General features: G+C 37.9%; 1 protein-coding gene across 3 annotated transcripts in view; it reads left to right on the top strand.

Moving 5' to 3' along the window:
- Positions 1 to 16,007, top strand: part of SNX31 (sorting nexin 31) — a 106,131-nt gene that overhangs the window by 68,658 nt on the left and 21,466 nt on the right. For all 3 annotated transcript variants that reach the window (XM_074200659.1, XM_074200658.1, XM_074200657.1), the window contains exons 7-9: positions 1,453 to 1,540; positions 6,146 to 6,215; positions 9,781 to 9,873. In XM_074200659.1, coding sequence (XP_074056760.1) covers positions 1,453 to 1,540; positions 6,146 to 6,215; positions 9,781 to 9,873 — 251 coding nt within the window. The remainder of the gene's footprint in view (positions 1 to 1,452; positions 1,541 to 6,145; positions 6,216 to 9,780; positions 9,874 to 16,007) is intronic.

Here is a 16,007-nt window from a genome sequence, read left to right as displayed (position 1 = left end):
GTACTTTAAAGTCTGAAAAATCTTTTTTTTTTTTTAGGTTTTTGCAGGGAAAATGGGGTTAAGTGGCTTGCCCAAGGCCACACAGCTAGGTAATTATTAAGTGCCTGAGACCGGATTTGAACCCAGGTACTCCTGACTCCAGGGCTGGTGCTTTATCACTGTGCCACCTAGCTGCCCCAAGTCTGCAAAATCTTTTACAAATATTCATTCCTTTTATCTTTATCACAGCCCATTTTACAGGTGAGAAAACTGAGGCAGACAAAGGTTAAATGACTTATCCAAGGTCATACCTCTCATAAGTAGCTGAGGCCAAATTTAAATTCTGGTCTTTCTGACTCTAGGTCAAGCATTCTAACCACTTGGTGCCACCTAGCTGCTCTTCAGGATGTTGGAAAGGCCAAATAGAATAGACTGTTAAGATAGTTTGGCAGAGAAGTTAGGATTAGATGCATAGATCTGAGCATAGTGATAATAATGGAACCCATGGGAACTGATGAGAGCAATAAGCCAAGCCCTAAGACTCTGGCCAACCACTTTCTTGATCATTGGGCAAGCTCAGGAAGTCATCATCTTCCCTCTTCCTCTCCCCAGTTTTCTATCTCTTGCTTTGAATATATCAAGGTCAACATTTCCATTGCCTCAATTAAAAGGATTACAATTTCTTGCCCTATATCTCCCCTCATAGTCCCAGAAATTATTTGGTATATGTATTATATTCAATTTTCTATGAATATATTACTTCTCAATAAATATAAGTCCCTCGAAGGCCAGGATAGTCTCATTCATTTATTTTTCTGTTTGATAACATTGCCTAGCAAGTACTTAATAAGTGCTTGTAAAATTGAATTGATTTGCAAATTTAATAAATATACAACCTGTGTTCTCATCAATATCTTTGACTTAAAAAAATAAAAACTTTAATAGTTTGAGACTAAGAACTAAACTTTGCTAGATGCCTAGAGACTTCAGGCTACACTCACTTTAATCTGTTAGTATTCTGTATCTAGTTGGTCCCCTACTTCCAAGTTCATCCAACTTGATTGTCATCCAGTTAATATCTCCCTACATTGCTCTAGAAGACACAATAAGAGAATTTGACAGCTGCTTTGCTGAAGCTTAGATATTTTATTCAATTTGGCAAATATCTATTAAATTTCTAATATTTTTAGGTGCTAGAGATATAGGAAGAAATTATTTAATCCTTGTCCTCAAGATGCTTAAAATCCACTCTGTCTATAGCATTTCCCAGACAATCTAACAACAAAGACTGATTGTCAAGTATTGCTGTCAGTAAAGGAAATGATAAAGAAAATTATACAAACAAGATTAAACTAGAGTTGCTTATTTTTATAGTAGTATTACTATTTTATTTTGTTGTTCAAAGGTTTGGGGGAGTTAAAAAAATGTAGGTTGTTTTAACTAATTATTTTTCTCCTCTGCCTTTCTCTTTAGTAATTAAAAAAATGGCAGAATTTGAACTCCCATATGTAAGTCTTCAAAGTACAGAAGTGGAAAATTGTAAGATTGGACTTAGAAAGTGGTGAGTACAATAATATGATTATGGACACTTGTACAGCAAGGAAGTAACCAAAACAATCTTTGTGTACTTGGCAAGGGAAATGACCTTAGAAAACACCTAGTCCAACTTTTTCCTTTCATAAATGAGGAAGGAGATCTACAAAGATTTAAGTGACTTATCCAAGGTCACACTGGTAGTGTTCCTTTGTCTTCCAATTCAGTGTTCTTTCTGCTCTACTGGTACTGCCCAGATGCTATAGCCAGGTCATAGTTCTACAACTTGAGAGACAGGGACAATTTTAAGAAAGTAGAGAATAATAATAATGATGATGATGATAGCTAGCATTTATAAGGGGAAGCTAGGTGTCACAGTAGATGGAGTGGCAGGCCAGGAGTCAGAAGTCAGCAGTCAGGAAGAACTGAATTCAAATCTGGCCTCAGACATTTACTAACTGTGAACCTGGACAAGTCATTTCACCCTGTTTGCTTCAGTTTCCTCATCTGTAAAATGAACTGAGAAGGAAATGACAAACTAGTCCAGTATCTTTATCAAGAAAACCCCAAATGGGGTCACAAAGAATCAAACACTCCTGAAAAATTTTGTGTATACTCACTCTCTCTCTCTCTCTCTCTCTCTCTCTCTCTCTCTCCCTCCCTCTCTCTCACAAACACACACACACACACACACACACACACACACACACACACAAACACACACTACTATGTTCCAGGCACTGTGATAAGTACTTTACAAACATTATCTCCTTTGACCCCTCACAACAACCCTGTGAGGTAGGTACTGTTATTCCCATTTTACATTTAAGGAAACTGCGACAGGTTGAATGACTTGCCCAGGGATGCACAAATAAGAGATGTCTGAGATGAGATTTGATCTCAGGTTTTCCTGACTTCAGGCTCACAATACCACTTAGTTGCTTCTAAACAACAAAAGCAACCAAGATTTAGAAGGCTAACAAGAATTGCTACTTAATATCAACTTAATTGGTTACCTGCGTAATCTGATATATTTTCTTTTATGTATTTAAAGACATTATTGTGAGAAGGGATCTATAGGCTTCACCTCAACCACCCAGAAAGACAAATAACTTCTGTTTTAGCACCTCAGTTAAATTGGGAGTGTGCCAGCTCATTGGTATCAAACTCAAATAGAAAGAGACCTCTGCTAGTCACATATTGACTGATAAAACCTCAAATTAATGTTATCTGTGCTGTATTGTATATTTATTTATTTTTGTCAAACATTTCCCAGTTAGTTTTAATCAGACTGCCAAAACTTGAAAATACTTGAAGACAGCTAGTGTTCCTTCCTAAGTCTTTTCTTCAGTTCAAGTATCCCAGATTTTTCCCATATATTCTTATATCCTGTGATCTTGAAACCTTCCACTCTCCTCACTTCTTTTTTGAATATTAGGTTGGCAATACATTTCCTGAAGTGGGGAGTCCAGAAGTAAACATTGTTACACCAAATGTGGCCTACCCAACAGAATACTGTGGCATTATCACTTCTTTAGGCATTGTAACTTTGCTAAATTAATGTAGCAGCAAATCACATTAGTTTTCATTGCTGTCTTATTGCCAGGCTGACTCAGAGATTGCAATAATTTTGAAAATGGCTTCATTTTGTGACAGCATTGTCATTTTAAGTATGCTTTTCACAACACTAGGCTGACTGTCAGGGCTGACCTTGGCCAAAATGAAACCACATTGAGCTGTTTCCCCACTTTTAGTTAATTCTCTTATCATTTAGGGGCTGGAGACTTTATATGGGATCCTGAAGGTCATACAGAGCCACTGGCATTTGTGGTGGAAAAGGACACTCAAGGAGAGAAGGGAAATTGTCATAGTTAGATAATTAAAGGGTGAAATTTTTTTTGAGGTAATCATTGTTAAGTGACTTAACCAGGGTCATACAGATAATAAGTGTTGAAGACTAGATTTGAACTGAGGTCCTGTAGACTCCAGACTCCAGCTTTATTTATCATACCACCTAGCTGTCTCAGTGGTGATAATTAAGGTCATTGGTGTGTTTGGAGAGAGTAATCTCAGTTGAATGATGCAGTCAGAAACCAGATTGCAGAGAGTTACAAAGTGAGTGACAATAGAGGAAGTGGAGGTATATAATGTAGACAATTTTCTTCAACAGTTTAGCCAAGAAGTTGAAGAAAACTATAGAATGATCATGTGTGGGATAAAATTCCACTTAAAAAAATATTGGAAGACTCCTCTGAGCAAAAAGAAAAGAAGTTTATATTGGCCTTTCTCAAGAGAAGGGCACACTCCAAGTCTCCCAAAGATACTGAAGATCAAGGAGCTGCCTTAAATTGACAGTCAAGCAAGATTATATGGCCTAATGCAATCCCTCCTCCTCCCATCTTCTTTCTCTGTGGACTCATTGGTTAGTCTTCAGAGTTACATTCTGCTCGTGAAAATCTACCCCAGCAACAAAGAAAAGAACAAAAGGTTTTCATAAAATATTACCACACCATCCAGATGGTGAGAACATCAAAAAGACTTTTAATGACCTTCTATATCTATCTAAATGAATAACGTCTGAGTATGCAAGGTCTTCTAAGAAAAGTCTACTATCCTTCTAGTCAGTAAAAATAGTCTTATCATCAAACAAGAGTCTTATGAGCTTCTTTAGAATGTAATGTTTTCTCATGGGAAAAGTCTATTATCCTTCTAGTAGTCAGTAAAAGTAGTCTATCAAAAGTTAGGAGAGTGAGCCACCTGTTTGGAAGACAAGGGCCTTTCTTCTAGAAATAGTTTAAGAATAATAGTTTGGTCATTCTTTAATATTTCTTAACCCTGAGAGGACTTCATTAGGGATATTAACCCTGAAATGGTTTTATTGGGAATATTCCACTCAGTGAGATTCAAGTGGTGTTTGTTTTTAAGATGGTGAAGAAATAGCATGTTTTTAGGCAACAGGAAAAAAGCTAATAATAGGGAAATATTGAAGATTAGAGAACGTAGGAATGATAGTGGGGGAAATCTGCTTAAGAAGAGTGGAGTGAATGGGACCAAGGGTTCTTGTAGAACAATTGGTTTTGGAAAGAGAAGGGCAATCTATTCAGTTAAGTTAGAAATGGAGATAGTGGGGGAAGATACCTGAAGGATATGAGATAGAAGAAATGAAGGAGATCTTTGGAAATGACCTCCATTTTTTCTATAGGATATGAAAAGACTTTAAATTCTCATATTCATTTCTCTCTTCTGTTGTGTTTTTAATTCTGTGGTCTTTTACATGGTTATTGCTCTAAAGAAGCATGTAATAGTTCTTGCTTAGCATATCTCAAAGAAGTAGTTGTGAGCAGTATATCTTTTCTCTGAGAACCAGGAAAGTTGAGTGCAAAGAAGTTCATTACCAGAGGTCTGGCTAAAATCTTTTGAGGACCTCAAGGAGCTTTTGTTTATGTGGGTTACAGTTTATCAAATACTTACTTATTAGAAATTAAAATTTCTTAGTATTATATTAAAATGGTTTTGATTTCATGGATCCTCTACCACATTTTGAAAAGTACTAGTCTAGGGAATTCTCCAAGAGAAAACCTCCAAAGAGGAGCAATTACTTTGCTATTCATGAAATTAGCGTTACCTCAGACAGACAAGGAACATTCTTAGAATCACAAAGTTCAATATATACTATGGAGACCGGCTCTTTATTCTCTATGGCATACTGTGTTTCCTAACTGAAGATCAGCATCAGTAAAATTTAGTTATGACTTTTTTTTTTGGCAGGGCAAATGGGGGTCAAGTGGCTTGCCCAAGGCCCACAGCTAGGTAATTATTAAGTGTCTGAGGCCGGATTTGAACTCAGGTACTCCTGACTCCAGGACTAGTGCTTTATTCACTGCTCCACCTAGCCGCCCTTAGTTATGACTCTTGAAGGAAAAAGGGAGAATGCATTTGGTGTGGAAAGACCTGGGTTCAAATTCTGGTTCAGTTGCTTACTACCTGTGTGATCACTTCCCTTATCTTAGCTATAAAATGAATACATTTGGCTAGTTATTATTATTAATAATAATGCTAATAGTAGCTAGCATTTACAAAGTTAGATTTACAAAGTTCCTCCAAATATTATTTCATTTTATCCTCACAATTTTATTGGGAGGTAGAGGATATTATTATCTTCATTTTACAGAGGAAGAAATTGAGGGAGACAGTAGTTAAATGACTTGTTCAGGGTTACACAACTAAGAAGTATCTGAAGTCACATTTGAATTCAAGTCTCCATGGCTTGAGGTCTATTGCTCTAATTTAACTGTCTGTAAGGTCCCTTTGAACTCTAAATGAATGGTCCTGTAATCCTATTCTCTTTTTCTAGTCAGTACATTTCTTATTTTTGCAACTTTAAATTGTATTTAGATAAAGAAAATGGAAATATTGCTTGGTTTCTTAAAACTCTAGATTCTTTCTCCAGGAAACTGTTTTCAGAGATCTTAGCCTCTCCATTCTCCCCTCCTTTTCCCCACCCCAACTCCTTTTCACATAGTCCTTAATTCGATTTTTGATTTATGAAGTTATTATTCCTCTATATTCTATATTCTGTTGCTTTCCACTGGCCAAGTTTTAGAAATTAATTTACTGCTTTTAAATTATTCAGGTATATGGATCCATCCCTTGACTCCATGCTTATGGACTGCCACACTGCTGTCAATTTGCTGTATGGACAGGTAAAAGGATTTCAGCAATTCTAAGTTTTTGGATGTTATAAGGATTATCTTACGGCACATTAGTCAGTCATCAGGCATTATTAGTGCCTACTCTGTGCTAGACACTTTCCTAAATTCTGGGGATACAAAACAAGGCAAAAAACAACAATTTCTGACTTCAAGTGGTCAAATGGCAGAGATGACATGCAAACAACAATATATAAAGTAATTAGGAGGTATATAAGATAAATTGGAGGTAATTTCAAAGATGGAGGATAGGACTTTCGCTAAGATATGAAAAAAGCCAGGGAAGTCAGTAGTCAGAGCTTCAAAGGAGTGAGAGCATTCCAGGCACTGGGGGGATAGTCAGTGAAAAATATATAGTTAGATGGACATATGTTAAACATATAACCTTTATCAATTGACTCTCTATTGTCATGTGAAGGGAAGGGAGAGAAGGAAGGCAGAAAAATGTGGAACTCAAAATCTTACAAAAAGATAAATGCTGAAAACTAAAAGAAAATACTCAGTTTTCAGGAGATAGGATGTTTTGTGAATTTTTTTTTAGATAGAGTTAGTGGAATAAAGTAAAAGAAAAATTAGATAGGTAGGAAGGGGCCAGGTGATGAAGGACTTTGCAAACTAAACAGGATTTTAGTAGAGAATATTACTAGACCCTTCAGGTTGCAATCAGTAAAAAACAAAATAAGCTCAGAAGAAATTGCATAGTTCATGCTCCTACCACTTTAATAAGGAATATTGATTGAATTTGTAATCAGCTCCTCATCACCAAGGCTAGTGGAAGATAAAAGTAAGAATATAGAAGGAATTTGGAAATCCTCTAACATCATTTGAGCATCACCTTCCTTCCTACTCCCCACACCAAGCAATAATTACGCAACTAAAAGAAAACCCAAAAGGCTAAAAGGTTAATTACTTCCACCTCCTCCCTCTTCCATCAGTTCTAATAAGTAAAAAAAAAAAAAATCACAAAGCAGATGAACTGGGCAATGAAAGGAAACTAAATCTCTAAGGGTTGAAGGAAGCATGCTTCTTTCTTCCTAGTCAATCTTTATTATTAGTGGTCCCCAGCTTTCCCCTGTTTTCTATTTTGCTGTTCTATTCATTCCCTAGTGCCTCAGTCATATCCGTGTCAGATCTCAGTGGCTAGCCATTTTTTTTTTTTTTATGGATGCCTGAACTAGAAAGGAAAGTTATGATTCCATCTTTGCAGATCTGTGAAAAATGCTTCCTAGTTCCTTTTTAAAAAGTCCACATTAATGATAAGGTAGTTCTTTTTATGGTATTCAAAGAACCTGATGCTCTTTCTGACTTGCCACAAAGTGTCAGGTCACTTGAGAGAGATACTAGGAGTATTTGTATCCTGGTGACTTTTATTTGGTTTGATATCCAACATCTAGTTTGTACTTGTAGTTTTGAATAAATTAAGGGGGTAGGAGAAAGTGAAAGGCTCTCCTGTTAGAGTAGTCCTTTTAAAAAATGTTTTCAACTGGAAAATGTATCATAGAACCTGAAATTTATATGGCACTTTAATTTTGCAAAGCTTTTTATACAGTATCTCATTTCACAAAGAGCATTCTTATATTCATTTTACTTAAGACAAAATGGAGGTTTAAGAATTGATCAAATGAATGTCTTATGATTACACAGCTATTAAATCTGATGTAGGATTTTTTTGGGGGGGAGAGGTTTGTAAGGCATTGGGGTTAAATGTATTGTACAAAGTTATACAGGTAGGTAATTATTAAGTGTCTGAGACCAAATTTGAACTCAGGTCCTCCTGACTCTAAGGCCAGTGCTCTATCCACTGCACCACCTCGCTGCTCCTAAGCTAGGATTTTAACTTAGTTCTTGATGTCAAAGAGAGTGCTCTGTCCCCTAAGTTTTGTTTCCTCTGATCATTAGCTCTCAATCAGCGATCATTTACAGCATTCCCTTTTGTAAGATTTTGAGTTCCAAATTTTTCTCCCTTGTTTTCTCCTCTCCCTCCTCAAGAAAGGCAATTTAATTGGTTTACATGCACAATCATATTAATCATATTTCCACATTACTCATGTTATGAGAGAATCAGAACAAAAGTTGAGAAAAACTACAAGGAAGATAAAGCAAAAAAAAGTGAAAATAGTATGCTTTGATCTGCATTCAGACTCCAAAGTTCTTTCTCTGGATATATGGCTAGTATTTTCCAACTAGAGTCTTTTGGAATTGTTTGTGTATAATTATCATTTCCAAAACAACAACCCGCTACAGGCAGTAGAATGGGATGGCACATGGAGAACTAGACAAAGTCAAATATCTCTACTATTTATTAGCCACGGAATCTTGGGCACAAGAACACCTCTCTGGATCTATGTTTTCTCACCTGAGGGTGTTAGTAAATGAACTCAAAGGACTTCTCTAATCCTGAATTTATATAGTCTCTGTGCCATCAAAATCATTTCTCCAAAGCCCTTCTAAGTTATAAATTGTCAATTAAAAATTTATTTTTATTGTTAGCAAACAATTTTAAAGTTAAATTTGCGTAGGAATTGAGGTCTTTATAATTACCTTAGATGTTCATCTTTATGGACATATGATAGGAAATTTATTTATTTATTTATAAAGATACTGCAGTGGATTGCCATTTCCTTCTCCATGTGTTAAGGCAAACAGAGGTTAAGTTGTTAAAGTTTACATTTTACAACCAAGATTCATTGGAATGCTTCTACAGTATTTTGTGTGAGTCCATCTGTGATTTTGGGTTAAGGATGGACTTGCATAGTGGAAATTTGGAAATAAATTACAAAGCATTCATTAAACTGTGTCTCTGCCAAAGACTGTGTTAAACATTGTAGATAACAAATAAAAAAAAAAGGAGGTAGTTCCTCTCCTCAAGTAACTTACAATCAAATAGGAACATATAACACATAGAAAGGAATGTTGACCAGGAATGGGACATTATGGTTTAGATGGTTATGGGAATGGGGATAGTCCTTTCCAGTAGCAATAACAGTAATGAATTGATTGATTTCAGAATTGGAAGGGGTGGGATCGGTACCAAAGTCAAAGGGATATGACAAAGTAACTGGCAAGAGGATAGCCTGGAAATAAAGTGAACTACATAAGGGACTTACAAGGTTGGGAGGTAGGGGGTGCAAACTGACCAGGGCTGGTGTTCCCAAGCTGAAGGGTAAAGCATTCAAACAATACAGGCAGGAGTGATGGGACTCACCTGTAATCCTGGCAAAGTTGGGCCTGGAGGATTTTTTTCCCCCGCCTCAGGTCAATTGGGTGGCCAAACTAAAGTCAGTATTGATATATGTGGTGGGCCCAGAGTTGATGTATGAGGTGGGGAGCTCCCAGTTTATCTATAGAGGGGTTAAATTTTCACATTAAAGCAGTTAAAACTCCCATGACAATCAGAATGGAATTGGGCCTGTGAGTGACCACTGAGCTGCCAATATATTAGATCCTTTGGATGGAGGATACTGAGCAAAGGGGGCAGCTAGCATCCCCTTTCTCAGCATAATATGAAAGATTGTGCTTCGAGGGAAATTGCTCGTTTTTACAATTTAAATTGTTTCAGGCAGTCCAGGAAATTGAAAAAAACTGGGCCAAACCAACACTGGAGCAGAGGCAGGAATTAGAGGCCCTAAGGAAAGCAGGAAACCAAACAAAGGTAAACTCCATATCAACTTAAAAAAAATCATCCTATAATAACAACCTATTTGAATAAACTTTAGGCAATTTACCAGAATTGAGGCTGTTTCTGGATTTTAATGTATGCAGTATTAAGAGGGTCATTTTAAACAGATGGCAAATAACCTCTCTTTCACTGACTTTTAGAGTTCTATTACGCTTTTTTTTTTTTTTTTTTTTTACTATTTAAAGCATCAAAGAGTATGAATGAAACTTGTTTTACATGGAATTGGAGTAAGAACAAACCTAAGAGGTGAACAAAAGTAATTCCTTCAATTTACTGCTGAGGAAATAGAGGCATAGGGAAGTTAAGTGACTTGCCCTGGGTCATATAGCATTTGAGACAGGATATAAACCCAGGGCTTCTGATTCCAAGCTTGGTGATATCATCTGGGAAGCTTGTATGAAAATCTGATGACCTTTTAAATAAAAGATGGGACCTCATTATTTATAGGAATCATATGGGAATGCTGGTATATATAGAAGAATTCTTTTAAAATTGAAGTAATTACTCCTTGATTGACCTGTTTTATGGGTTTTGGTTTTTGTATATGAGTGTGCTTTAAGAAATCCCAGTAGAGAAAATGTGCTCATGAAATGGTAACGTATTTTCCAGCCAAGGCTTACTTAACACTGTACAGAGACAGACATTTCTCTGGGAAGCCTCCAAAGCAAAGCCCTCCGAAGTAGGTCAGAGTCAGAGAGGGCCTCTGTGAAGGAGTCCTCTTTCATTTAGCAACCACAGAGTTAACTGGAAACTCCACAGGTGGCCAGATGGAATGGTTTGTTCCCTTCTAAGTTTGAAGGGTCACAAGGAAAAGTAAAAATGCAGGATTCTTTTGAGGTTCTGTAAATGAAATGAGCATACTTTAAAATGCTTTGTAAGGATCCACTGAAGTATAACTTGGTATCTAAATAAATTCTGCCTCCAGCCTGTCATTAATCATCTCTCTTTTCAAAAGTTTCATTGATGTCTTTTTCTTTTATTTCAGATTCATTTCCTTTTAGAATTTTTCAAAATTTTTTATTTTGAATTAAAATAGCAAAAAATTCAATATTTCACATATATGTATGTATGTGTATACATATATCAAAACAAAAAAGCATTGTTTTTGGAACAATTAAATTCCATTTCATGTGGCTTACTTTTTTTTAAGAAGCAAATGATAAATTTTTAATGTTCCTTTTATAATTGTCCTGCTTATCTATGCTTCCTTCAGACGGTTTTTAAAATGTTCTAATGGCCCTATTTTTTAAATCATTATTGCTACCCCCTCTGTTTCTTCTCTGCCCTTTTCAACTGAAAACAGAGAAGGGAAAAAAACCCAATCCCTTGCAACAAATAAACTAAGCCAAATAAATCCACACAGTGACCATGTCCAAAAATGTAAGTTTCAGATTCACTTCCAAATACATCCTTCCCCTCTTCCCTGTAGTAAACTGTTCCCTATTGAGATAATTTTATTTAAAAAAAAGTGACCAGTGGGGAAGAGGAATATCTTGTCAGAGATTTCCCTGAAATCTGCAGACTTTGTAAAGCTATATCCTGAGCAAACTATAGGCTAGAACATATCAGTATAGAACAAGGAAGCTTTCTGTTTTGAAATAAAAATTGTGTGTGTATGTACATGAGTGATTATGTATACATTCACATCCTCATGTTCACACATGAATGAGCATGAGGATGTGGAATCTATTTATTTTTTATTTAAATTAAATCTTTAGTCATCATATTATTTGCATCTAGATGTTAAAGGATGTTAGACTTCAACAAATATTTCTTAAGTGTGCTAGGTACTTAGGGAATTAAGATGAAATGAGGTGGTCATTATAACCTAATAGGGCCTTCAAAAGCTGAACTTTTCAAATAGGATCATCTATATCTCCTCTCTCTCTCTCTCTCTCTCCCCCTCCCTCCCTCCCTCCCCTTCCTTCCCCCATTACCTTCTTTCCTTCTCTTTCTTCCTCCTCCTCCCCCTTCCCCCTTTCTCCCTACCCCCCCCCCGCAACTCATTTTCCTAAAATTTCATTTCCAAAATCTACTTCTCTGCCAAGTGATAGCACCCTCCTCTAAAGCAGCCTTGTAGCATGGTGTCCTGATTAAATGTTTAAACACTGACTTTCTCTGAATGTACGTGTGTGTGTGTATAGAACATATACAAGACATACTTTTAAGCTTAACCTGCATTATTGATATTTTCTCCATTACTTTCTTAAGTTTGAAAGATCACCAAACCAAAGTCTTGATTTGAAGCTAATTCTGAAGTATAAATGCTTACAATGAAAATTTAACAATTTGTCTCTCTCAGGCCAATATGAGCTATTCTTTCATATTTCTGTTGTGTACATATGGGAAAAATAAATAAAACATTCTATAAGTCTGAAGAAATTAAATATTTTCCCCCAGAGTAAATTTCTCCCTCAGTTCTCTCAAAGGGTGGAATTTTAATTTTTTTAAAAAATTTCTTAAAAAAATGTCCTCAGTTATTCTTGTTTCAAGGAGTCAGTGTCCATGTCACTGCATGCCACTTTACCCATCAGAGTTCAGGAAAACAACATTTTTGAAAAAACTTGACCAATGGGCATCTGAGAACTTGTCAGTCCAGCCCAACTCACCTTTATTTGCCTATAAATTTGCCTTCTCTATGGAGGAAGTATGAGTAAAGTGTCCCTTATGAACATGTTTTTTAAAAATCTATGCTGTGGGGTGGAGCTAAGATGGCGACATGAAGGGATCGAGTCTTAGGAGCTCTCTGATAAAAACCCATAAACTAAGGACTCTAACTAAACTTTCGAGAGACCGAACCCACAAAGGGACCCAGTGAGGCAGTTCTCCTACTCAAGGTAACCTGGAAAAGAGCAGAAAGGCTCTGCTCCCCAGGATCGGAGAGGTGGCCTGCCAGAGGGGTGGCCTGCCAGAGGGGTGGCCCGCCAGAGCGAAAGAATTTCAGCCTCCCAGAGGAAGCCCCAGGGCACTGGGAGCTGCCGCTCACAGCAGCGAGGGAGTCTCCAGAGCTGCACCCCAGGGAGCACTGGGCACAAAGTGGGGGAACAGTGGGGGGAATTCTGCCAGAGCGAGTACGTGGAGCCCAGCCCTCAGGGCACACAGTGAGCAGCTTGGTCTTTCTGCAGCCCAGACCCGGAAACAGAAGCAGGCGGAGCCGGTAAGCAGGAGCCCCCAGGGCATGTCCTCTGCCCCTGGAACAGGACTCTGGGGCTCTGACCACATGCAGATCCTGATCCCAGTCTAGTCCCCCCCCATAGAACAGCAGGGCCCCCCCACCTTGGCCCTGTGGCAGAGGGGGGCGCTTATGGTCATTCACAGACCAGGAGGGAGGACAGAGCCTCACACACTGAGACCCTTGTGGGAGTGTCCCAAAAACTAAGGAAGCACCCCAAAAAACAGGCTTAGGCTGGGAAAATGAGCAAGCAAAGAAATAAGAGGAAGACCATTGAGAAATATTTTGCAAATGAGCCCAAGAAGGATCAAAATACTCAGTCTGAAGATGAGGAAGCACAAGCTCCTGCATCTAAAGACTCCAAGAAAAACAGAAATTGGGCTCAGGTTATGACAGAGCTCAAAAAAGACTTTGAAAATCAAATGAGGGAGTTGGAAGAAAAACTGGGAAAAGAAAGGAGAGAGATGCAGGAAAAAACATGAAAATGAAGTCAGCAGCTTAGTCAAGGAAATACAAAAAATTGCTGAAGAAAATAGCATGCTAAAAACCAGCTTAGGTCAAATGGATAAAACAGTTCAAAAAGTTATTGAGGAGAAGAATGCTTTAAAAAGCAAAATTGGCCAGATGGAAAAAGAGATAAGAAAACTCTCTGAGGAGAACAAATCCTTCAGACAAAGAATAGAATTCAGGGAGATTGATGAATTTAACAGAAATCAGGAATCAATACTTCAAAAAAATGAAAAATTAGAAGAAAATGTGAAATATCTCATTGAAAAAACAACTGATATGGAAAACAGACTTAGGAAAGATAATTTAAAAATTATTGGAATACCTGAAAGTCATGATCAGGAAAAGAGCCTTGACATCATTTTCAAAGAATTACTACAGGAATTCTAGAAGCAGTGGGCAAAATAGAAATGGAGAGAATCCACTGATTCCCCCCCCCCCCCCCCCGAGAAAGAGATCCCAAAAAACCAACCCCCAGGAATATTATAGCCAAGTTCCAGAACTCCTAAGTCAAAGAGAAAATATTACAAGCAGCCAGAAGGACACAGTTCAAATATCGTGGAGCTGCAGTCAGGATCACACAGGACTTAACAGCAACTACATTGGAAGCTCATAGGGCTTGGAATACAATATACCAGAAGGCAAAAGAGCTTAGAATGCAGCCAAGAATGAACTACCCAGCAAGGTTGAATGTCCTCTTCCAGGGAAAAAAATGGACTTTCAATGAACCAAGGGAATTTCAAATGTTCCTGTTGGAATGGCCAGAGCTGAACAGCTTTGATCTTCAGATACAGGACTCAGGTGAGGGACTTAATGAGGATGAACTGCATGTATAGAAAAATGATACTGATAATATTCATATGAACCATCTCATTTAATAGAGCAGGTAGAGGGAGTTTTATAGTTGAAGCACAGGAGAAAGCTGAATTCGAAGATAAAATATGGTGTAAAAATGGAGTCAATAGGAAAAAAAGGGAAATGTAATGGGAGAAAGAAAAAGGAGAGGGGGAATAGTCCAAGATATTTCACATAATAAGATTTTTTTTTTATTGCAATGATATGGAAGGGGGGAGGCAAGGGGGAATGAGGGAACCTTTGCTCTCATCAGAGATGGCTAGGAGAGGAAATAGCAAATATACTCAATGGGGTATAGACATCTGGAGTAAGAAGGAGGGGGGAGCAGGGGGAAGGGGTGGGGATGTGAATAAAGGAGGAGAGGATGGACCATGGGGGGAGAGTGGTCAGATATAACACATTTTCTTTTTTACTTCTTGCAAGGGGCTGGGATTGGATGGCCTGCCTAGGACCATAGGGCCAGGTGGATTCTGGGCCTAAGGGGTGGCTTCTTTGCCCCAGGACCAGGGGTCTGTCTGCTGTGCCACTCAGCGACCCTATAGCAGAGTCAGAGTGAAAGGAGAGAGAAAATACAGTACATGGTAGTGGAGAAATGAGAAAGGAGGGAGTTGCAATCAGCAATGGCAACAGTGGAAAAACATGGAAGTAACTTTTGTGATGGACTTATCATAAAGAATGTGATCCACCCATGACAGAGTTGTTGGTGTTGGAACAGAGACTGAAGCACATTTTTTGTTATTATTATTTGGGGGAGGGTGCAGGGCAAGTGGGGCTGGGTGGCCTGCCTGGGCCCACGTAGCAGGGTGATCTTTGGGTGTCTGGGGCCGGATTTGGACCCAGGTGCTCCTGGCTCAAGGGCCAATGCTCTGTCTGCCACCCAGCCACCCCTACTATTATTACTATTTTATTTTATTTTGGGTCTTTTTTTTTTCCTTCTTTTTTGGTTTTTGCAGGGCAGTGGGGATCGGGTGGCTTGCATGTCACATGGCTGGGTGATTATTGGGTTTACGAGGCTGGATATGGACTTGGGTGCTCTTGGCTCCAGGGCTGGTGCTTTGTCCATTGTGCCACCTGGCCATACCTACAATTATTACTATTATTTTTTTTAATTTCTCTCCCCTTTACTTTTTTCGCCCAAGCAAGCCTATCTATATTCATGGGGGGAGGAGTATTTTGTTTACTTGTAAACAAGAATATTTTATTAATGTAAAAAAACATTTGTACAAAATGAGAATAAAAAATAAATTTAAAAATCTAAAAAAAACAACAAAAAAATCTATGTTGTTTGAGAAGAATAAAACACTATTACTACAATTTGCCCAATGATATTATTACTTTTGATCATTCAAATACATCCATTTATATCACTTAAACTCTATTTCAAGCACTCTGTAATTCATTTCCCCGCCCTTTCCAGACTCAGAGACCTGACTTTGAAATCCCATCTCTGAAACTCACAACTTTCTGATCCTTAATTTCCTCTTCTGCAAAATGGATATAATATCTGGGGTGCCTACTCTGCAGGATTGTGGCAAGGCACAAATGAGGCACCCTACATAAAGCACTTGGCAAA

The sequence above is a fragment of the Macrotis lagotis genome, chromosome X, assembly GCF_037893015.1.
Source record: "Macrotis lagotis isolate mMagLag1 chromosome X, bilby.v1.9.chrom.fasta, whole genome shotgun sequence".
In the NCBI taxonomy this organism is placed as follows: Eukaryota; Metazoa; Chordata; class Mammalia; order Peramelemorphia; family Peramelidae; genus Macrotis; species Macrotis lagotis.
This window is presented reverse-complemented; position numbering and strand designations above follow the sequence as displayed.